This window comes from Ascaphus truei, chromosome 4, assembly GCF_040206685.1.
Source record: "Ascaphus truei isolate aAscTru1 chromosome 4, aAscTru1.hap1, whole genome shotgun sequence".
Taxonomy (NCBI): Eukaryota; Metazoa; Chordata; class Amphibia; order Anura; family Ascaphidae; genus Ascaphus; species Ascaphus truei.
Window position 1 is genome coordinate 278,002,628 of NC_134486.1, and position 24,928 is coordinate 278,027,555.

The 24,928-nt window shown below is 42.0% G+C and overlaps 1 protein-coding gene across 2 annotated transcripts in view; it reads right to left on the reverse strand.

Moving 5' to 3' along the window:
* The window catches only part of ASCC3 (activating signal cointegrator 1 complex subunit 3), an 806,286-nt gene that overhangs the window by 182,108 nt on the left and 599,250 nt on the right, over window positions 1–24,928 (reverse strand). For both annotated transcript variants that reach the window (XM_075597525.1, XM_075597526.1), the window contains 2 exons: window positions 24,528–24,648; window positions 16,486–16,628 (listed from right to left, as the gene is read on the reverse strand). In XM_075597525.1, coding sequence (XP_075453640.1) covers window positions 16,486–16,628; window positions 24,528–24,648 — 264 coding nt within the window. The remainder of the gene's footprint in view (window positions 1–16,485; window positions 16,629–24,527; window positions 24,649–24,928) is intronic.

The following is a 24,928-nucleotide window of genomic DNA, read 5'->3' on the forward strand; positions in this document are numbered from 1 at the left end:
GAAAAAGCAAAAAAAAGCTATTAACTTGCCCATTATACTAAAAGTAGTCAAGTGATACAGTTGCTTGAAACACTATAATACAAAGAATTAGTGATATGGAACATTGCAGCAAACCTGAACATTGGTAATATTTTATAGCAGAACTTTGTTAAGCACTGCGAACAAATGAGTTACAACGTGGTCCTGCAATCCCATGGCATTCAGCAGGAACTGGCATTCAGCACTAGTGTTACGGGACATCACAGGTATTCATTTATAAATCCCTATATTTGGTATTGTAAACATCTGAAATAAAAAGATGTCTCTTATTGACAGTGCGCTGAATGCCAATGTTCCTCATCGCTCGTTCCACTTCTTGAAAACTTTCGCAACAGAACACGCATTTGTGATCGATGTCAAATGCATGTTTCATGGAACATTGGCTGGAAAAAAAAATGTGGATTGCCCTTTCTTCTTATAATGTTAACAAATAAAAGTTCTTTCAATGACAAATCCAATCTTCTTCAAAGCACAGTAGTAGATAATTCCTCCTTCAATGTGCATGTGTAAAAATGTTGAACCATTTACTTATGGTTAAGAGACCTACTTTTTGGCGTGTTCCATTTATTAGTGTTAAAAAGCTTTTGTAGAAAGATGGGATTCCATTTGAGTAGATACATTACTATGTGTCTGAAAAACATTTGAGCCAGGATATAATTCAGTTAGATGACGACAATGCTGGCTCCAAAAGAAAAGACGAGACCAGATTGGACAAGAATGAGCTAACAGATTGTGCAGCCCAGTTCTGTCCCTTTGAGTGTGATATATTGTTTCAAGATGCTGAAATCCCATGCTTTCGCAAAGCATATTTGCAGAGCTGCTTTTCCGATTTTCGCAGAACCCTCATTATTAGGGTTCTCATTTCAAGGCACACCAGACTCCGACCATATGCTACTGAATAATGCCCCTCGATTGTCTGCAATGCCCAATGAAAGAAGGATGTGCCAAGAAACACAATCATTAAAGTTAGGAAGTCTTTCAGAGTCAGATTTACTAACACCACATCTGTTACAGATGTTAAATGAAGCAAAACGTCTCTGTGATAATGAAGTGTTCATTTTTTTATGACGCACTTTTGTGTCATAAAAAGGAGCTCCTTTGAGGGTATACATGTTAGCGTACTATGTTAACTGCTAAAAACAAAAAAAACTGGTCGTAAAATCAAATGAATATATTAGGCAAGCTGCTGCAATACATAAGCGCTCCAAAAGGTGATATTATTGGTTGCATCTAATTAGTACGGTTAATGGCAATGCAGTAAAAAAACAATTATGCAGGATCTTTTTTTTTTTTTTTTTTTTTTAACTCATTGCAGTCAAGAGCAATGTATTTGTGTGGGAAACAAAAACGATTAGATTTAAAGGTCTGTGATGAATAACTCGTATATACTGCACATCGCAGATGCTTATATTTAACCCAGACTCTACAGTTTTGCTTCTCTATTATAACGGATTAGATTAAAGGGTTAATCTTTCACGATTATTGAGATTTTCTGCTACTTGTGCATCACGTCTCTATGAGCACAGGCATGAAGCAAGTGGACATGTTTTCACTTATAATAAAGGTCACTGCAGGAAGGTACACCTATCTGTAGTGAAAGGTGCTGCAAAGGTTAATTAGAACAGGATGGTCAGGGTTTAATGTAGTAACATTTTACTAGAATCCAACGTACTACTTTTAAAAACACTTTTAGCACAGCATACTGCATGATTTGCAGGGGTTGAAGTGCTTTAGAAGAAGCAGTGGAGTGATAACGCGTCTTGTTTCCAAGAAAATTGAAACCTATTCAACAATGGGCTCCATGGACTTTATATTACAGAAGTATATATAATATTTAATTAAACATTTTTAGCTAAACTGCTTTTTCTTTAAAAAAAAAAAAAAAAAAAAAAGCGGTACTGGAAATTCCAAGTAAAGAGTATTGGTACTCTGTTCGTAAATAAAAAAAAGTAGTAGTATTCTTGGTTTATTAATAATAAAATAAAAGTAGTAGTACTACCTACCCCACATCTACCATCACATTTTGATCACTTATTTTATGTTGCAAGCTCCTACCTTTTAGATTAATTAGGGCTACAAATTATTTGAGCATATTAAAATATGTATGATACTTTCCATTAGAAATCAAAAAAGAAAAGAAAGTAAAGAAATACTCCCCACAATACTTTTTTTGTGTTTTTTTTTTTTTAAATACTTACCTGGGAAGGGGGTGCTGGTAGAAGTCCAAGTGGGGCAAGTCGGTGCCCTCAATACGGCGGCTTTAAATGTCCCAGGTCCTGCGGGCCAATAGGAAGCTGTGATGTCATCCTGTGCGACTTCCTATTGGTCCACTTGACGGGGGACATTTAAACTGTGCAGAGCTACCAGCACCCCCTACCAAGGTAAGTATCTCGGGAAAAAGGGAATCCCCAGAGCCGAAACCAACGCTATTCAGCTTCGGAGAACCCCTGCTTCAAACCCATTAAAAAAAACAAAGGTGTCGCCAGGATTGCCCCTTTAAATCAGTTCTTGGGATTTGCTGGCAGACGGGGGTGAGACATCGTGCTCTCACAGAAATCAGACTAGCTCTACTCTTTCCTACTAAAATATATATTTCCCCTACTAAAAACGTATTCATCCAAGCGGTAATTGCCTAAAATGTGACTATATGACAAATTGTAACTAATGATCCTCAGCCAAGACAATAATACCTCCCTTTGACATCACAATGTTCGAAAACTTCTTTCCCACATCTTTCTGCACATAATAAAACATTTTTTGTTATAAACAGAACAAATAGAAAAAAAACCCCACATTGCCTTCAATTGGAGATGAAACCCTAAGAGATTAAACTGGTCATTAATGTTTAGTGGTTATGAAAAACGTCCCTTGGGGTTAGAAATCTATTACTATGTGCCCAGAAACCTAGTGCTTATATATTGTCATTAAAAAAAAAAAAACCTCTCAAACAAACAGAGATCACTAGCTAGTGCCACTCTGACATGTGTTTCATTGCTTTAACGGGAGACTTATAAATTAATTTGGGAAGAATTTACAAGCAAGCGAAAGCTAGCACAAGTCATGGAATAGGGAGGCACTGCGCCAATGACTAACAACTCTTCTAAATAGGAACACTGACCCACAGCTCACCCAGTTTGGCTACATTACTACATCCCAACACTATCCATCGGTTAGTTCCAAAAACTGAAGTTACTATTGTATGATTGGTTTTAATGATAATGCCAACAGAGTATCTGGTATTTCAACTTGGAAAGTATGTAGCCTTGGAGGAAGAAGAAATGAAGAATGGCTGCACAAAAACAGAGATGACTCCCTGTTAGAGATGCGCGAAACATTCGCCAATGGAAATGTGTGGCTTTGGCAGGGTTTGCAAGCTAAGCATTAATCAATGTGCATTTGCGAAATTCTCTAAAATCGCTTTTCTTCAAATCGCTACTGTATATTCGCTTAATGCTGAGACTTTAAATAGGGCACATGCACACACACCGAATCCTACTGCACTTGTCTCTATAGCCCTGTTAGGTTTCAGATTATTTCCCCTTGCTGCACCTTATGTCTGGAACTCGCTTTCAACTATTATTTGAAATAAACCCTATCTATAAGCAAAGCTCAGTTACAAACACAGCTCCTCAATGAATATTTTCTCTGATTAGCCATATGTACAGCTCAACTGTGAGCACAACTCACATTGTATTACTAAATGAGCACAACTCTCAATGTATTACTTTCTGTTTAAACATTTTATAAATAAATAAATACAGTGTTATAACAAGAACTAGAGCAGGGGTGCACAAACTTTTCCCCGTGCGCACTCCTTCCTGCTCTTTTCCCGCTCAGCCCCGGCGTCAAATGACGCTCGGGGTCATGTGATGTCACGTTGCCATGGTAACGTGATGTCACGTGACCCCACGGCGTTATTTGACGCCAGGTTACCATGACGACGCATCGCTGGAAGGGAAGGTAAGTGTGTTAGGCTACGCTTATAGTGCTGGCGACGGCGTTGCAACAGTCACTGGAAAATCAAATAGAGATGACTTCCAGCGATCGCGACCAATCCATCGCGTCGCGCTTACTATAAGCGCACGCAACGGCGGCAATGCATTTGTTTTGCCATGACGTCGCATCGCTGTCGCCGGCAGTATAAGCGCAGCCTTATAAAGGCCTTGCGCGATCCCCGGGCATTTAATTTGCGCACCCCTGAACTAGAGGTTTCCCCCAAAATTAGTTTGTAGTGTCAGTATGCTCTGGTATAACATTTTATACTTTAAAATATAATTGAAGTAGAATAATACATACAGTACTGTATATATGCAATCTACCTATACACATGCCAATGTGCTAGCTGAAACCAATTTTTAGCAATATCAAACATAAAATAGACTATTACTAAAACACCAGCACGTCTTCTACTACAATGTTATAATTTGCAACATCAAATTGAATTCATAACACAGTAACATTATGTAACTTCTAACACACAACCATACCAATAAATCGCAAAAGTATTGTTTGCATTTTCCACTCTAACTGGATTTTTGGTTCTCGTACTTCCTAGTAGCACTCCTTTTGACACAAATATATATGACGTGGTGGGTTTGTGTTCTGCGTTTACAGGGTCTGCGTGTTTGTAAATTTCAATTGGTAATCAATTTGGAGGTTAGTGACCCACTCCTCCCTTGTGTTATGCTCGCCCATCCCACCTTTCTAATGGCAGTTCTTGCTAAGCACCTGTGAATGATCAGTCTATTAAGACAGCTCCCCCTCCATTAGAGAGGTTATGAGCGCTTTTTGCAGGTGCAGCAGTGTTAGGACCTACAGGGGGGACATACTGTGATGTGAGCGTAGGCTTAAAATACTTTGGTCAAAAATTGAACTAAATGACCCTTGCTTATGAGAAGATAAACAGATAAGTATTTAACTATATAATGTTTCAATTTGGATGTAGCACTATAGAGGACCCAATAGTCCCCAACACTAATCCCAAGTACCTGTTGAGAGAATTAGAAAAAGGTATCTTACTTGAAATTAAGAAATTATACTACCTGGTCTCTCTAGACAATTATGTAAGGCACAAACTTGTACCAGGAGGCTTACGTATAATTAAAAAACAGCCTTTGAGACACACAAAGTGGAAATCAACACAGAATGGGATAATATCCTTGAATCACGTTCAATTAAACTCATGAAACTTCTAATTAAATACAGGGAGGATAAATTAAACGATATCACATACAATATTAAAACCACCCAAGAGAAATTAGAGATTTTTAAAGACAACACAGAATTTCAGAAAATGAATAGAGATATATGGGACAGAACTAATAAACACGAGATATAAGTTATTTTAACGAAACAAAGGAAATTCCTGTGGGATAAAAATGACTACATCCACAACAAACAAAATGATTGGATCAGATCTAAGGGACCAAACCCCAGCCCCATTTTTCACAGTATAGGCACAATAGACCAGACCATTTCGTTTTAAAAATCACCATAACAATCACTACAGTAAGAATTAAAATGCCAAACATTATAAATGTAACGCTCCACATAACTATCCAGCAACTGATGAGCGCTCCTCAAAACTCTATTTCACACACAAACAGAACCATGTTTCCCGCCCTGTGAGGTCATATAACAAAATACACACATTACACCAGGGATCCCACAGATTCCACCTCAGAAGGGGCTATACCCAAACACACTACACTACCACCTAAGCAGTCTGTTTTAGGCCATCTCCCCAACACCTCCCCCTCAGGGGGGTATGAGGAGATTTCAAGCCCCGAGCAGTCCAATGCAGAGTCCACATTCACCCAATCGGAAAAGACAAGTACGGTCAGAAGAGGGAGACGAGGAATGGGAAAACACAAAAACAAAGAGAAAATACAGAGAAAGATCCCATTAAATACATGACATTTATCACCATACACGCTCAATACTGCAGAAAAAAACATTCCTATTAAAAGGACTTTCTTTTGCACCAACTAGTGGACCAAATAGCTTCAACCTATTTATTGACCTCCACAAATTTACTAGAAAACAGACCCTACAAAGATATTTTGCTGTAAAAGACAGCAATCTAGGTATTGACAAATCAGCTTTCAAATCGGACCATCAAGATGAAGAACATCTATGTAATCTTATTGCACTACTGGAGGATAGTCCAGACACGTCCACTCAACAAGCCATCCTCCATTCCAAACACCCCTTGCACCTCCATTCCCTCTGCTCCCCAAAATAGTGGCCTCTGGAACCCATCTACTTCCCCACCTATTTCAAAGGGATTCATAGTGACATTTTTTTTGTTGTCAAATTGTCAACCGGGAACAACAGGCACTATTTAGAAAAAATTCAAACACAAAGAAAATCTTTCTGCTAGTGAAAAAATAACCCTGAAAAGCCTTAGTTACATTCACAATATAGTCATTCAACAAGCTGACAAAAGAGACGGGATTGTCATCCAAGACAGAGTAGACTATTCCAAGGAAGCATGCCGCATTCTTAGTGATCCAACCACATATGAGAAACTAACTAAAGACCCATATCGGCAGTATACTAAGCGTATGAAGGATACATTGCTAGACGCTAAATTCCAACAAGTCATTACCAAGTTAGAATTCAAATTTTTGTTTATTGAACACCACACTCTGGCAGTTTTCTACCACTTCACGAAGATTCATAAAATCACACCTTCTCTAGGCAGACCTACGCTATTGTTTCCGGAATAGGTTGTCTGACCACAAATCAATCACAATACAGTACATAGATCATTTCCTACAACCATTGGTCATAGAACTTCAATCCTATCTTAGCACCACACACACACTCCTTCAAAATATCAAAATGGAATGACAATTATCTTTGGGCATCATGTGATGTAAATGTACTTGTATACAACATCAAAAGGGGTTAAAAGCTATCGAACACTATCTCGACAATTCCAGCGATCTCCCTAGTGCCCAAAATAAACAAGAATCTTATAAACCATCAAATTAATTGGAACCCACAAATATTTTTATTTTGAGGGTGAGTTGTTTTTACAAAAATGTGGTACAGCAATGGGTACACATTTTGCACCCAGCTACAGTACACAAATCTGTTTTTAGGGTTTTGGGAGGAAACCACCACCTGGAACAACCAGTATGGCAGGCCTGCACATCTCCAGTCCTCGAGGGCTGCAAACAGGCCAGGTTTTCAGGATATCCCTACTTTAGCACAGCTGGCTCAATTAGTGGGTCTAATTGACTGAGCCACTAATTGAGCCAGCTGTGCTGATTTAGGGATATCCTGAAAACCTGGCCTGTTTGCGGCCCTCGAGGACTGGAGTTGTGTAGGCCTGCAGTATGGAGGTAGCCACATCATGTAGAGAAGATACATCAACAATATAATTTTTATTTGGAATGGAGATGAACCAAGCTTGGAACTATTTCTATACTCCTTGAATTATAACGAGTGGGGCCTATCATTTACTCATTGATTGCCCCAGTAAGACCAGCATACCCTTTTTTGGGTGTTGAATTATTTTACCATCATGATCTCAATATCCACAGTAAACTTTTTAAGAAAACAGTTGATTGCAATGGGTATCTGGAGGCCACCAGCAGCAATCACCCGAATTGGATAAAAAATATTCCTTTGGACAATTTCAGAGTGAAACAAAATTGCTCAATGGAAATAGACTTAACCACAGACTCACAGCACCTTAAGGAACAGTTTGTGGAGAAAAAATATGATCTTAAACTGGTTGAGGACACTCTTGAAAAAGCAGCGCAAAGCCCCAAGAGAACACCTCCTACAGAAAAAAGTAAAATGTAACAAGAATTTGAGCAAGATCCTTTTCATTATCAAATTTAATGAAGGTACTAAACATATTGATAGAATATAAAAAAACATTGGCATATCCTTAGAGGTGATGGTTTCTTGAAAGAGACTCTACCAACATACCCTAAAGTTATCTTCAAGACAAATACCAATTTAAAAAATATTTTAGCCCCAACTGTTCTGCGCAGAACTAAAACCACAAATAAATTATCTTGGCTACCACCCAAACCCAAAGGATGTTTTAAATGCATTTATTTATAAAATGTTTTACCAGGAAGTAATACATTAAGAGTTACCTCCTGTTTTCAAATATGACAAATAATACATGGTTAAAAATACAGTTACATAAATGAACAGGGTATACATTATATACAATACATTGCATGCACAGTTAGAGGAGATGTATATTATAGGCGTACGTAACAGTTACAGACCAGATTAAATGTGAGACAGTCTTAGTTTTGAAAGAACTTAGACTGGTGGTGGATGTGAGAGTCTCTGGTAGGTTGTTCCAGTTTTGGGGTGCACGGTAAGAGAAGGAGGAGCGTCCGGACACAGCATTTGCACCACTTGTAAATTCATAGACCATAAATTGGTCACTTCACAATCGACTGGCAACACATTTCCCAAAGAATTCTCTAAATGTTGCACAGATGACTTTGTCTACATCATGGGCGCGCAAACTTTATTTGCGGCTCCCCCCTGCCTGCTCGCCTCAGTTAGAGCGCCCTCCACCTTACCTCGCCCGGCGCCAGGGGTCACGTGACATGCAGCGTTATTTGATATCCCGTTACCGTGGCAACCATGACGTCACATAACCCGCGGCATGATTTGACGCCGCGTTGTCATGCCGACGCCTGACACTAAGCTTCTGCACCACGGTAAGTGTAGTTGCAGAGGCCTCGCGCGGTCCCCCGGCATTTAATTTAAATGCTTGGGGAAGAGAGCAGGACCTCTGCAACCACCCCCGCCCCCGCCCCCTAAAAAATCTAGCGTGCCACCCAGTTTGCGCACCGCTGGTCTACATTATAGAATGTCCATGCAAATTACAATATATTGGAAGGACTAAGAGGCCATAATTTGTTAAAAGTACCTGCCTTCACCTTATCACCAATCCTTCTGAAACAGTGCATATTTACCTTCTGACTTCAACACATGCCTGCCTCTGTTTCAATTTCCTACCTTACCTGTTTATTTAGCTACATTAGTTTGTAATTGTTTCTTTTACATTGATTACCAAAGGGTATATACACTGAAACTTTTAAAGACTGCCTATTTGTTTTCTGTATTATGTCTAAAAAACTCATCACAATTTATTCCTTGTAAAATCTTCTTTAGTTGACACAATGTTAGTAATGTTCAAAAGCAATTATTTAAAATGAAACAATGTTATGATCACTGTTTCAATGTCCCTCACTTGAATATTTGTTATTTCTTCTACATTGATATTACTAGGTCTAGTAATGCCCCTTTTCTAGTTAGTTCCTCACTAATTTGGGTCACATAAAGCAAGTGTCTTTTAGCACAGGGGTGCGCAAACTGATGAAATGCCGGGGGTTTGCGTGAGGCCCCTGCATCCCTTCACTTACCAGGATTCAGCTGGCTGTGACATGTCGCCATGGCAACGCGGCGTCAAATGCCGCAGCGGGGCCATGTGATGTGATATGATATCACACGCGTCAAATGACGCTGCGGGTCACGTGATGTCACATGACCCTGCAGCGTCATTTGATGTGGATACCAGGTACAGGGGAGAGGGGGAAGGGAAATGGGCGCGAGAGCGAGACAGGGAAGACAGGGGGACGCAGCAGGAAAAGTTTGCGCTCCCCTGTTTTAGCACACCCAAAAAACTGTTTACTTTTGCTGTATTGATAATTAAAATCACCCATAAGTAAAACATGGCTTAGTTTTGCTACCTTTTCAATTTGCAAAAGTAGTTTGTCTTCCTCAGTCTGACAAAACGTTGGTGGTTTATAGCAGATCAATCAACATTTAATCCACATATTCTCTACATTTTTTACCAAATCATCACATAAATATATTGCCTTGTAATATGTTTTAAAACTGGTTTTACATATAAACACACACCACCACCTCTTCTATTTGCCCGATCCCTCTGAAAAGGGGAAAAACCCCTCTAAAATAACTGCCCAGTCATGAGTTTCATCCCACCATGTTTCAGTAATGCCTATCATATTGCTCTATTTTCAAACATTTTACCTGCCAGGCTTCTTACATTATTAAGCATGCACTTAAGGTTGTCACTCTCTGCTATTGTTTTAGATATTATACTATCTGTTAACTGAACTGCTCCGGTCTTTCTCCTCCCAGGGAACGTAATCTTTGCAGTATTTCTAGTGTTATCTGTATTTAATATGGGTGGCTTCCTACATGCTGAGTTATCCTCTCCCTCACTCTCTCTATCCCTCCCCTCCCATGACCCATAGCTATTTCCCAGTTCCAATCCTGCCCAGTCTTTTTCACTTCTTCCTTGTCCGTGCTAGTTTAAAATCTCTGCAGGAGATCATAATCTAGCCGAAAGAGGGGAGGGACATTCATGAATCTGATATTTTAACGAAAGGTTCTGTCTTTTTAATAACGACAACTGTGCAGGAGTACGGATAACCTTTCAGGTATTGTGTTAAGTCATGCTCTTGCCGTATTAAAACAGTCTTCTGCGAACAGTGATATAAACTTTTGTCCTATACAGATTCAAGGAGAGTAAAGGAGCTGCTAAATACCAATATTAGGAGTCCATTAGAATGATCACAGTATTATCTTGCATTAAACAGGGTATGGATGGAAGAGAAGTAAGCATAATTATGCCACTGTAAAGCAGTAGTAAGACCACACCATGAATATGGAGAACAGTTTTGGGCACTACTCCATAAAAAAGACATTATGGAACTAGAAGAAGTGCAGAGAAGAGCCACCAAATTAATAAAGGGGATGGATAATCTGATTTATGAGGGTGCTGGCTAATTTAGATTTGTTTACATTAGAAAAGAGACGTGTAAGAGAGGACATGATAACTATATACAAATATATTTGGGGTCAATACAAGGAGCTTTCAAACAAACTAAACATCCCAAGGGCAGTACAAACAACACAGGGTCATCCCTTAAGGTTGGAGGAAAGGGGATTTCACAAGCAACAAAGGAAAGGGTTCTGTACAGTAAGGTCAGTTAAAATGTGGAATTCATTACTCATGGAGACTGTGATGGCAGATACAATAGATATCTTCAAAAAAAGGGTGGACATCTTTATAGAAAGGAAAGGTACACAACAATATACCAAAGAAGTAAACATGGGAAGGATGTTGATCCAGGGAGAAATATAATTGCCATTATTTGAAGTCAGGGAGGAATTTATTTTTCCAGCATTGGATAATGTTTCACTGGGGGTTTTTTTTTGCCTTCCTCTGGATCATAATACTGTAAATACAAATATAGGGCAAGTATCTGTCGTCTAAATTTAACATAGATTGAATTCGATGGACACGTGCCTTTGAAAGAACAGAATATGCTGTTAAACACTGTGGAATTTCAATCTCAAAGCATTCAACAGAAAAAAAGCCTCCATTGAGCCAGTTAATAGAGTACACCATGGTATACAAAACCCATCATTCATGAGAAGAAAACTATAAATATTGTAAAACATTGCTGCTAATGATTGCAAATACACAACTATATGCAGTAAAAGTGTCCCTTATTGTAATCTACAGTCCCCATACTCTAACAAAGCCACAAAATCTTATAATGTGCTTTAAAGCAGCAAGACACACACACATTATATATTTTATATATATAAAAGATAGCAGAAAGATAGCTGGTGGACCAGCCATGGCGCTATATATATATATATATATATATATATATATATATATATATATATATATATATAGCGCCATGGCTGGTCCACCAGCTATCTTTCTGCCCCCCCCCCCCTACTGTCAGGTAAGTTCTCCGTAACTTCTCCCAGGTACAGACAGTGACAGGCTATCCTGTGGGGTTTGCACTCCCCCCTCCCCCTCCCGCAGCCTCCCTGAGTGACCTCCGGAGAGGTGGTGACACGGGGTCTGTATTGCAGCTTACTGTATCATGGTGCAGACCCTGTTCCCTCTCTTTTTCCATTAGGGAGGATGTTCTAAATTATAGGAGTCAGTCCTCCTCCGCTCCTACTGGGGAGAGGAGTGTGTGTGCTGGAGTTCCCTTCAGCCCCTCATAGGTGGAGGAGCCAAGACGTGTGCGTAGCACAAGGCCTCATCACATTATCTGCTGGCCAGCACCATCCCAGGGCCTGAAATCCCTACTCTACTATATGCAACGCTGTCATACCATCCTGCGGTTGTTGCTATAGATAAAGATCTCGTTTTATATTCTTCTGGCTGAGTTGCAGTCTATTAGCCTGAAGTATAAGAGTAAGGCTAAGTCCATAGAGACTGCAGCCATGCGGAGGCGCGCTGAGGCTGAGGGAAAGCGGGTGCTTTCCCTGGCCTTAGTTCGCGCTCTGTCGGGGGGCGGGCCAATGACATCACGGAGCTGGTTCGCCCTCATTCGGTGAACCGCTCACGTGACCGGCCCTGCGCTCCCGTGAGCGCCGAAACGAAAAAAAATTTAAGAGCTACGCCTCCGCACGCCGGCGGAACCGTGCGCGAGCCCCTGCTAAAGCCGCTCTCATTGCGGCTGCAGGGTCTCACTGACAAGCGTCAGCGCGCCTCAGTGCGGGTTAGCGCTGACCATGGACTCAGCCTTAGGCCTGGGACATAGTAGGATCAGCCTTGCAGACCTGTGCTGAGGCGCGCTCACGCTCAGCACAGAGCCCCTGCAGCCGCAATGAGAGCGGCTTTAGAAGGGGCTCGCGCACGCTTGCGGAAGCGTGTGTCTTACCTAAATTTTAGATTTGGCGCTCACCGGAGCGCAGGGCCGGTCACGTGAGCGGTTCGCCCAATGAGGGCAAACCAGCTCCGTGACGTCACTGGCCCGCCCCCAGACACTCACACGGACGGCGCGCGCTCTAAGGCCAGGGAAAGCACCGCTTTCCCTGAGTCTCAGCGCGCCTCCGCACGAGCAAAGTGTCTATACCCGAGGCCTAAGACTGTCATGGTAGGGACTGTCTGCAGTTATACTGCATCCTGCTGTGTGACTGGAGGCGCTGTCACCACATGGAAAGAACCTAAGGATCACCGAAAGCCTGTCCTGTTACCCCGCTCTCCTGGACCCTCACAGGTATTACCGCACCACAGACATCAGTAGCAGCAACATGTTTCCAGAGGAAGGGGGGGGAGAACAGGGCTATATAAATATATATATATATATATATATATATATATATATATATATATATATTATTTTTTAAATAAATCAGTTCTATAGTATTAGATAATACTGTGTGCATTTTTTTTTTTTTAAACTCCTGCCATTTTTAATGATTTGTTTAATGTACGCATCACGCTTTGGTTGCTACAGCAACCATTTAGAAAATCATATCCACTTCCTCTTTGGAAACAGGCTCTGATACCTTTTTGAGCTCTGTCCTTAGCAACAGATCTGTTTGTGATACTTTGTTGCCACTATTCCAAACAATAGAATGTTTATTACTCTGAAAGCTGTAACAATAATGTGTTACACTTAGTAATATAATGTTACATTGCAGCTGCAGCATTTAACAGATTGCAGAACAAAGTTAGAAGGCGGCCATTTCGTTAGTCACGCAAACAGGATTTTGACAGATTTATAACAGGAACACCAAACGATTGCCTGCTTACGTAAGGATGTACAATTATACACGGTCACGTGCTTTACATGTTAAAATAAGAACAAAAAGGTGGTGGGGGGGGGGGGGGAGAAAAGTAGTATTGCTGCTTTAAAGGTGCAGTTCTTGTTCGACTAACGTTCACACAAATGCTTAAGCTCAAACAATTAAAAAAAATGATTTTTTTGTTACAAGATAGAATAAGAAATGGTGCAAATCAGTGCACACTTGGGAGTGAAATTTAGAAAACTTGACGGTCAGATCATTTATAAATAACAGACCGCAGTCACACACGCTCATGGCGAACAATACTGATCTTAATATTCCTCTCCCACATATTCCAAGATTGTCGCACCCCTCTTCATTCTCTCTCACCCTCCCCTCATCCTCTTTCACTCACCTGTCATTTTCACCCCCCTCCTTGGCATTCTCGAGCCTACAGGGCAGTCACAGAAAACACACACACCTCCCTCCATGCTGTTTCTTCCTTTCCCTGGCCCCATCCCCCGGCTCTTGACACCTACTAATTAGCTGTATTATCTAGCAGCAGCCAATCAGGATGGAAGAAGCTGCTCAGCCCCCTAGCAGCAGCCCTGCTTTTTTCCTGCTCGGGGGGAAATCCCCGGCCCCCCAAGCCAGTCAGGTCACTATATCCACTGAGGTAATACTGGTCTTATACATGCCCCTTATTACCTCTCATTTTTTACTGGATAGTGTCCCCGAATACAGGACAGTCCGGTTCAACACTGGACACCTGTAAACCCTATGTGTATATAAATGATCAAGTATACCAGGAAACTGTGCAGGTAGGCTTTTTGTCCGTTTAAACCCCATACAGCCTTATTTTTGAGTTTGAGTAATACAAATTGTGTACAAGGTCTGTAAATATCTCCCCCCATATGGATTTAAAAAACGCCACTATAAATTACCAGAAGAATTCAAATTATTACATATCTCTCAATATCACATTAGAAGACAACACATTCTGATTTAAACTTCCATTTGTGTGAATCAAGCTATCTTCTACACAGCAAAGTCAAGGTCTGTTAAGGAATTCAGTGAGATCAATTTGTTCAGAATGAAGCAGATCTTCCAGGGCAGGGGTTCCCCACTACAGTCCTCAGGAATCCCCCACAGGTCAGATTGAGGAACAGGTAGAACAACGGCAGTGCACTGACAAGAAAACCAAGAGGAGGCTCACGGCAGCAAAAGCAAAAAAAAATTTATGCCATAAAAAGATTGGACAAAGGTCCCCCCTATCCCGAACAAGTATCCACCTACGCGTTTCGGGAGCCCAAATTTTTTTTTGCTTTTGCTGCCGTGAGCTTTCCTCCTTGTTTCCTTGGCAGGGCACTGCCGTTTTTCTACCTGTTCCTGCTTCTGTTACTGGTGGACTGCACACTATTTATCCCTGCTGAGGAACACTCCCCTGGATTCTGGAATTCAAAAGTGAGTTATACCTGTGGGTTGCCATACCCCTTCATTCTCACTATATGAGACGTTGGTTGTACTATTCTTCATTGGTGCCTGTGGCATTAAGCACTAGTCCCTTAAATCCTATTAGGGTAACTTTATGGTGTTATACAGCTTATTGGGAGTTTTTTAACTGCAGATGTTACGAATACACTAAGGCAGGCCTGCAGAACAGGCAGCCTGCCCCGCACTCACTGTGCGGCCCGTGGCGGCTTTCTCCCTCCTCCTTCCTCCCAAGTCCACTCTCCCCTCCGCCTACGGAGTCCGCTCTGCCTCCCCTTCCCCCCCCCCCCGAGTCCGCTCTGCCTCCCCCCCCCCCCCCCCGAGTCCGCTCTTAGGACTGCAGGGTAGGAGCGCGCTCTAGCAGGCACTTCCGTGCCTGCTGCTTTCTAGAGCGAGAGCGTTCCTGCTGTCCTGCCTGCTCTACCGCCGCAAGATGATGTGAGGTACAGGGGGGGGGGTTATTTAAGGTACAGGAGGGGGGGGGTTATTTGAGGTACAGGAGGGGGGATTATTTGAGGTACGGGGGGGTTATTTGAGGTGCAGGGGGGCTTGATGTGTGGTGCAGGGGGCTTGATGTGAGTTGCTGGGGGGTTAATGTGAGGTGCTGGGGGGTTAATGTGAGATGCTGGGGGGTTGATGTGAGGTGCGGGGAGGTTGATGTGAGGTGGGGGGAGTTGATGTGAGGTGCAGGGGGGGAGAGGGATGTGTGTGGTGTGCAGGGGGGTATTGTGTGTTTGTGGAGTGGGAGTATTGTGTGTGGGTGAGGGGGAGAGATGGGGGTATGAGGGGGAGAGATGGGGGTATGAGGGGGAGAGATGGGGGTATGAGAGATAGATGGGGAGTCTCGCAAAGGTTGATGATGAGGTGTGCTGGGGGAGATATATGAAGATGATGATGATGATGATGATGAGGGTGCTGGGGGAGATATATGAAGATGATGATGATGAGGGGTGCTGGGGGAGATATATGAAGATGATGATGATGAGGGGTGCTGGGGGAGATATATGAAGATGATGAGGGGTGCTGGAGGAGAGATGATGATGATGATTTTACCCATGCAGCCCAAATCTGTTTTCCTTTGAGCAGTTCGGCCCTTCTCACTTAAAGAGTTGTGCAGGCCTGCACTAAGGACTTGTTTTTCTGATGCACTGCCGTTCTACACATCACAGGTCAGATTGTAAGACTATTCCTGCTACCGCACAGGGATATCCTTAAAGCTGAAATGTTGGGGGTTCCTGCGGACTGGAGTTGGGAACCCCTGTGCTAGGGTAATAGAGACACACGCCTCCATATTGGTATAACTACGATTTGTTGGAAAACTTTAAAAACAGATGGTGACGACATTGTGCAGTGATGCATGAGGAATTTGTGAAGTGTAAGGAATAACTTTACCTCTCTTTCATCCATACTTAGCCACTGTTTGGGGTCATTTTCAGTTGCTAAGAATGCAATTAATTCTAATGCAGTGAGTCGGGTCTGGCGTCTGGATGATACAAAGATGAGTACGGGCTTGGCAGGCGAGTGGCTTCTAATAGCTGTAAGAAAAGAAAAAAACATGTACATATAAGAAAACATTTGTGCAAATTTAAATGTGCAATTCTAACTATACAGGACTCTAGCATTGCAATACAGCTAAAGATTTGACAAGGAACAGGCACACACCTGCTGTTTAGTCTGCTCACACTCACTCTGCTCACAACAGCTCCTTGCAGCACTGCCTACCTCTGGCATCATGAACCTGCTATGTATTTTAACTTTTTTCTTTCTACTGGCCTCATGGAGATGTTACTCCCTCTATCCACTACAAACTCCTCCATCCTGGCCCACACCCAACATCACCATACACCCTGGACTACTCAAAAGCCTTGCACTATCTACTGAATGTTGGTGGAGAACTCTAAAAACCAGCACACCAACCACTGCTCACTCAAATGGCAAACACCACAAATCTACAACTTGCAAACAACTAACCAAATTTCTACTCATACTATTACTCTCTTTAGCAGGTGATATTGAACCTAACCCAGGTCCTCCCATTTCAGCTCTGTCCCATGCCCCTGAGAATTCCACCTTTAAATTCCAAAAAGGGCTATCTGTCGCCCATATAAACATCCGGAGCCTGCTGCCCAAACTGGACGAACTAAGGGCATGGTGCCTTATGCATAAACCCAAAGCCATCGTTCTTACAGAAACATGGCTATCCCCTAAAACCCCTGATGCAAATATTGCCATTCAGGGATACTCCATTTTTAGGAGAGATAGGTCAAAGAGAGGAGGAGGGGTGTTATTTTATATTGCAGACACATTACAATTTACACTGTTAAATTGCCCACCAAGCCCACCCTCTTTTGAAATTCTAGTTGGCAAAATCTGCCACCCCTTTTCTAAGCCCATCTTGCTTGCTGGCATCTACCGCCCCCCTAAAGCCCCTCTACAATCCTTGACTGATATCACCCAATTTCTTGGCTCCATTTCCTCTCTGAATGAGAAGAGTGAGCTGCTAGTTCTTGGGGATTTCAACTTCAATTGGCTTGACCCTAAAAACCACAAAATCCAGATACAACTCAAGTCACTTAACCTATCGCAACTCATTTCCCAACCCACACGGATAAACCTGAAATCGCATAACCATTCCTTGCTAGACTGGATTCTCTCCTCAAACCCCAGCAGAATCCAATCCTCTGGCATCCTTCCTGATATTTTCAGTGACCATGCAATAGTGTACTGTGTAAGGAAAATTAAACCGCCCCATTCAAGCCCTAAAGTTCTCCTCACTAGAACATTTAAAAACTTTAACCCACAACAGTTTCTGGATGACCTTACCAACTGCCCATGGCACAGAATCGATTTAATTCCCGACCCTGATTCTGCGCTCGACTATTTCCAATTCGAATTCTTAAAACTCTGCGATACCCATGCTCCACTACGCAAAATAAGGGTACGAGGGGCCCACCTTCCATGGGTTACACCTGACCTTATAGCACTCTACCAGTTCAGGGATGCCTTGTGGAAAAGCTACAAAGTAACTGGCACTACCAAGGATCTCAATCACTACAGATGCATGCGGAACATGTGCACAAGGCAAACAAGACATGCAAAAGCACAATATTACTCTGACAATCTCCACCAGAATACATCAAACCCAGCTAACTTCTGGAAGGTTATCAACCATATATTCCAGCCTCCTAACCATCAACAACCAAGTAATATCACTAAGGGGGATATTACTCTGACAAACCCCACTGACATCGCAAATGCATTCAATGATTACTTTGTGGGGTGTGCCACTAACTTATTAGCGAAACGCAGCACAAACCCCAAACATGAATCTCATCCTGGGAGTATCCCTACAGTCCCACCCCCTCCCAACACTGCCCACAATTTTCAATTTGGCCCAGTATCTGAAGAGGAGATTATACAAGCGCTCCTCAATCTAAAACTAAGCTGCCAATGTGGACCCGACTTACTACAATCTAGGTTCCTACGACTTGGTGCCCCAGCCCTTGCCAAACCAATTGCGTCCATAGTCAACTCTATCCTGTCTGCAGGCCATATCCCTAAGACCTGTAAAACTGCCAGAGTTGTCCCAATCTTCAAAAGTGGGGACAAATACACTGTCTCAAACTACAGGCCAATCTCACTTCTCCCAATTCTATCCAAAGTCATGGAAAAATGTGTCCACTCGCAATTAAGCGATTTCTACACCAAGACAAATTTCCCTAGCCAATTCCAATCTGGATTTCGCCCCAAACACTCCACCGTAACTACCCTGCTAAAAGTTTGCAATGAAATCTAGTGTGGAATGGAACGGGGACAACTCACTGGTGCAGTATTCCTAGATTTTGCAAAGGCTTTTAACACAGTCGATCATGCTATCCTGCTTAACAAACTCCAGAGCTCTGGAATAGGGAAACATGCTTTAAACTGGTTTCAGTCCTACCTATCAGGAAGATCCCAACATGTGTCCATCTCAGGCTCTAACTCCAACCCCCTGGATATCACCTGTGGTGTCCCGCAAGGCTCTGTTCTGGGGCCCCTACTCTTCTCAGTGTTCATTAATGATCTTCCCACAGCTTGTAAGGAAGCCTCAATACACATGTATGCAGATGACACAATCCTATATGCACACAGTCATAGCCTCTCTGACCTTCAACACATACTTCAGTCTGACTTTTTGAGACTCGAAAACTGGATTTCCCAAAACAAACTGTTTTTAAACACCGACAAGACTGTAACAATGGTATTTGGGACCAAGACTAAATTTGTAAAGCTTCCAGTGACTGAGCTCCTGATTCGAACCAACGCTAACACCACCCTAACACCTGTCACTAGTTTTAAATACCTGGGCTTATGGTTTGACTCCCACTTAACATTCGGGATGCACATTGATACCCTGACAACCAAGACCTATGCCAAACTAGGGGTACTTTACAGGAACAAATCCTCCCTAAGTCTCCTGGTCAGAAAGCGTATCGCACAGCAGATGCTAATGCCAATTATTGACTATGGAGACATAGTATATGGCTCGGCTCCTCAAACCCACCTTAGCAAAATTGACACCATCTACAATTCAATTTGTCGTTTTGTTATCCAATGCAACTACAACACACACCTCTGCGAAATGCTCAAAGAACTAGATTGGTCAACACTAGAGTCTAGGCGCAAAGTTCACCTTTCCTGTCTTGCCTTTAAATTCTTCATGGGCAAGCTGCCCAGCTACCTGAACAAGCTCCTCACCCCTACCACTTGCAGCACTTATCACCTGAGATCAGACTCCAAAAGACTATTCATGGTCCCAAGGCTCAACAAAGTATCCGGACGTTCCTCCTTCTCCTTCCGTGCACCCCAAAACTGGAACAACCTACCAGAGACTCTCACATCCACCACCAGTTTAAGTTCTTTCAAATCTAAGGCTGTCTCACATTTTAACCTGGTCTGTAACTGTTTCATATGCTCATAATATATATTTTCTTTAACTGTGCACGCAATGTCTTGTATATAATGTATACCCTGTTCATTTATGTAACTGTACTTGTAACCATGTACTATTTGTTTTACTCTGTGCCCAAGACATACTTGAAAACGAGAGGTAACTCTCAATGTATTACTTCCTGGTAAAATATTTTATAAATAAATAAATAAATAAATCTTTCAATTAAAAAAAAAGAAAAAAAGACATATACTAAAAGCGTTCTAGGGTGCCAAAACAAGCCTTACAGGGATCCCAGAAAAGTAGCCGTTCTGGCTACTAGTAGTAGAAGAAAATAGTTTGTCTACTTTCAGGAGCCTCAGTTGAAACGTACAGGCTGCTTTCCATGAAAGTTAAAAAGATTTTATAAGAACTGTTAACTGAAGAGAGTCAGACCTGTTGCTGGAGAAGAATACCAAACCTTGGACTCAGGTTGGTCTTGCTCACCAAATCAAGTAAAGAAAAAATAGAAAATAAATGTGTATAAGCCAGACTGCTCAAAATAAGACTGCACAGGGCATTTTAGTCCATAACTCAGAAGATAGGATGCGTTAATTTCAATATTTCAAAATGGTGTACACATGCAAACACTATTAAAGCCAAGAGCTGCTAGAGGCACATTATATATTTCAGTATAGTTTAGAGTCGTTTATAGCATGGATTCTCAACCCTCTCCTCGGGGAACACCCCTGCAAGGCCATGGGGTACAGTTCAAGAGGCCCGTTTCTGGAAATCATGCTCAACACCTACCTGTTTACTCAGCATTTAATTAATGAAGCACAACCTGTCCGGCATTTAATAACTACAGTACCGTCCCATCCCGTATTGTATCTTTCCTTGTGTTTGGTGTCATTTGTAACCTTAATGTTTTCTTCTTTTTTTCTTTTGTGTACACTGGCGACACACTTTATTCGAGCTCGGCTAGTCCCACGAATTCGGGTATACCCGGGTGTATTGAGGTTTGTGACTGTTTTCTGCCCGAGTGCATTGAGGTATTTTCCAAGCAGGGATTGAAGCATTTTATTCCCCCTGGCTGCAATACTGCACAGTATATATATATATATACTGCATTACAATTTATGAATTTATGCCATCTGGTAGACACGCGAAGCATTGCAGCCTATTAAATCCTAATCATTATCATTTAACAGATCAGCCGCCCGTCAGCCAGGCATGAACCCAGGCTGGGAAGGCAAACGCAACGGGGCTTGTCAGAGGTGAGGAGCGGCGCATTCCAGGTATCTGCCAGGTACATACTGGGTATTTGCTCGAATAAAGTGTGTCGGTGCAGTAACTGTGAAGCGCTGAGTCCCATTGGGAGAAAAGCGCTATATAAAGTTATTATTATTATTAGGGTTAACTATCTAATCACATTCGCATATAAGATAAGTGTAGACATTTGCGTGGTAATTCATTGATTATTAGCAAAACCTAGTCTAGCTGGAGTGTCCCGAGGACCGGGTTCAGAAACACTGATTGAAAGAATGAGTATATTATGCTAGAAGTCATCAGCCATTCTCTAATGTCACACCTTTAGAACAATTAGTGAACACATCCCTGGTGGGCCATCCAGCTTTTCTCAGCAGACACACTATGTTCAATGGCAGTGGAGAACAGAGCAAGAACATGTTACAACTGTGAAACAACCATTTAGAGGACGTATGACATGTCAGAGGGCTATCTCTTAACTGCAACGCCAATTTATGCCACACAGATGAAGTGGACATTCAATTACACAAAAAGCAACCACATTTCTGTCATGTTCAACCAGGGCAGGATTGTGACACAGCAATACTGTATATTTGAAATAGACTAGGGAGCTCATCTAAAAATTAATATTACTTTTTAATTTAAAGGAAAATATAGTATGGTGATTTTAAAAAGGTTTTTTTTGTGCCTACCGTTATATTTCTGTATAGACTGTTGAAAATTGGGCCAATTCCAGGAAAATCAAGACATTTTGTAGTTTTCATTTTAAATGGCTCCTGTTTCCTTATTTATTATTGTTGAAGGGTGATAGTAGCCAATCTGGTCCCAAAAAAGAGTAAGATACTTTGTGGCCTGTGGTACCTTTTAATGGACCAACATATCAATTGTACAAGCTGGTGTTGTAAATACCGCTTGACCGCTGCAGCGGTCTCTTCTTCAGATGAAATATAGATACAAATATTGATTTTTGAGGTTTTGGAGCAAGTGTTAATGTTTCTCTTGAGATGGCTTAAACGTTACCAGGGATAAAGCACTAAAAGTTACAGCATCCGTGCATACAAAGAGCCCACGGTAAAGTCACTAAAGAAATCGGCTGCTCTTCTGATACGACTGCACTAAAGTAACACATCTGAGGTTGCTTAATACAAAGATTACAGATCTCCTATCATGTTTGTGAATTATAGGGATTGCTGTTTTATGCTGTAAATTAGTCTTTGGAAATAGCTGAAATACATCACCATTATATACACACAGCCTTGCAGTATCTGGAAACAGAAGGTCTAATGGGTTCTTGTTCCCTCAAGAACAGGTGTGATTAAACAGCAAGAGTCTGATTTATTGTTCATTAGTGTTTTTTACATAGCATTTCTGTAGCCTATAAATAATTTAAACGGTCAAGACTTGTCTAAACTTCCCATCAATAGTTTTGTTCTGTCATAAGGCTAATTAGAAAAGCTAAATAATCACCTCAAAAGGCAACATAGGTCATAATGTAAATTGTATTTCTGACTTGTATCCATATGTCATAAATATTATCTAAATAACCAAACAAAACAGCATGAGAGAGGCATTGTATCCACAATTGCATTGGATCAAAGAATGTTTTTAAGAATGTATGTATGACATGAAAGCCTCTCTCTCTCTCTGTGGTTCAGATACATACAAAAAAACAAACCATAATTTAACTTGCCATTAGTATTTCTTTGTCCTAATCTTAAGAATAAATTAAAAACTATAATATATTTAATTAGGAAAAACACTTCATGGTAAAGATATTTGAAACCGTTGTAATAAAGCAAAGAATATAATAACTTGGATTGCAAAAGACATGTCACAGAACCAATAGCAAACTACAGTATTATTGGAATTTCAACCCTATTATTTAATGCAGCAGATCGGCGATTGAATTTTTTTCAACCTTACCCTATTTTTTTTTTTTTTTTTAACCAGAACAGAAACAGAGGGTACACAAAGCTGAAATGCGGCTCGACAGAGATATTTGCAGCTCCGGGACCCTCTGGTTCCCGAGATATTTACTGTAGTGGTAAAAGTAGAGAGTTGTAGTCCCTTCTTAGGCCTCGTCAAGGGTGACGCTGAGCGAGCGCTCGCCGCGATGAAACACATTGCTGCAATGTGTGTGGCCAGCGTGAGCGAGCGCCTGCACATGAACGGCGCTTAGCTGCTTGCAGAAGCAAGCAAATTTGATTATGCCGCTCGCTGGCGCGTCACCAATGAGGGCGTACCCTGAGACGTCATGGTCGCCCCCCCCCCCCCCCACATGCCACCCGTGCACAACTTGCTGGCCATAAAGCCCCCGGCCCAGCAGAGCGCGTAAAGTCACCTCACACGAGCGCCAACGCGCTCTCTCCCTGCCTGGCCGCAGCATGCTGCCGCTGAGCGTGCTCATGCTTGAGAGTGGTGACGTCACCAACTGTCCAAGCATGAGCGCTCGGCTGTCCTACTGAATTTTGCAAGCGTGAGCGGGGGGGTGGGGAAGTCATTGGCTGGATCGGGGCTGTCTCTGTGTGTGTGCTGTGGGCATTGACTGGTGCTGATTGGTTGCTGAAGGGTCATGTGACCCTTTAGCGCGCTTGAAAATCAATTTTCCCTGTCTCCCCACGCGCTTAGCTTTGCTTTGCTAAGCATACGTGCACGTGCAGCGCGGTCATGCTAATTTGATTACATTAAAGTGAGAGCGCCAATTGCCAAGCGCGTGTCGCAGCAGCGTGGCCGCAGCCTTAGGGAAATAAAATGTCTGTTTAAATCTCCTGCTTCACTCAGATCAATAGGAAGCTGAAACATCAGCTGATGCATCTTCCTAATAGCCCATGTCATGAGGGGGACTTAAAAATCAGGAAGTACCAGCGATACATTTACCAGTAAGTATCGAGGAATCGAGGGGTCCCTGGAGCTAAAAATACGATCGTTTCGCTTTGGGAGACCCCCTGGTTTCCATCCTAGTTAAAGAAAAGGGGGGTGGGGAGGGTTGGAGACTGCTGCTTTAACAACATAAATAATTTCATTTATTGTCATCTTAAGCCTGGTTAAAACTCGTGTTTGGTAGAAGTTCTCCCTAGCTGTCCTTGTTTTTTGGGTAGAGATGTGCACAACGGTCACTATTCATTCCCATTCTGGAGGATTTTTTTTTTATATCACATCTGAAATTGATTGTTGATCATTATCAACCAGTAACATTCCCAATTGGTACTGTTTGCCTAAATGTGCGAACACCACTTATGCAGAGTTTGTCACTTACCCTGGAATGCCGGCTTGTTCATACTGGCCATACGAGGACAATAATGTTGGCCCGGGAAGCCGTGAATGTGAACCTCCAAAGGAACAGGTCGTACAGATGGCCGAAAGTTAAAAAGCCCCATCTAGAACGTAAAACAACAAAAAAAATACCAAGATAGTAAATTGACCAGTTTTGACGACAAAATGGGAGTCCGCGCTCATGCTCTCCTATCTTTTGCGTGTTTGCAAAACTTTTCCCCTTGCTGTTTCACTTGAAGAAGCACTCCAAGGCTCCAAGAGAGAGCCCCCGCAGGAGGCCTCGAGGAGAAGGGAACAGACAAAGAAGCTCACCAGGGAGAAGTATATAAAATAAACTGTATTACAATCAAATACAAATAAAATGCTGGACAATGCGACAACAGT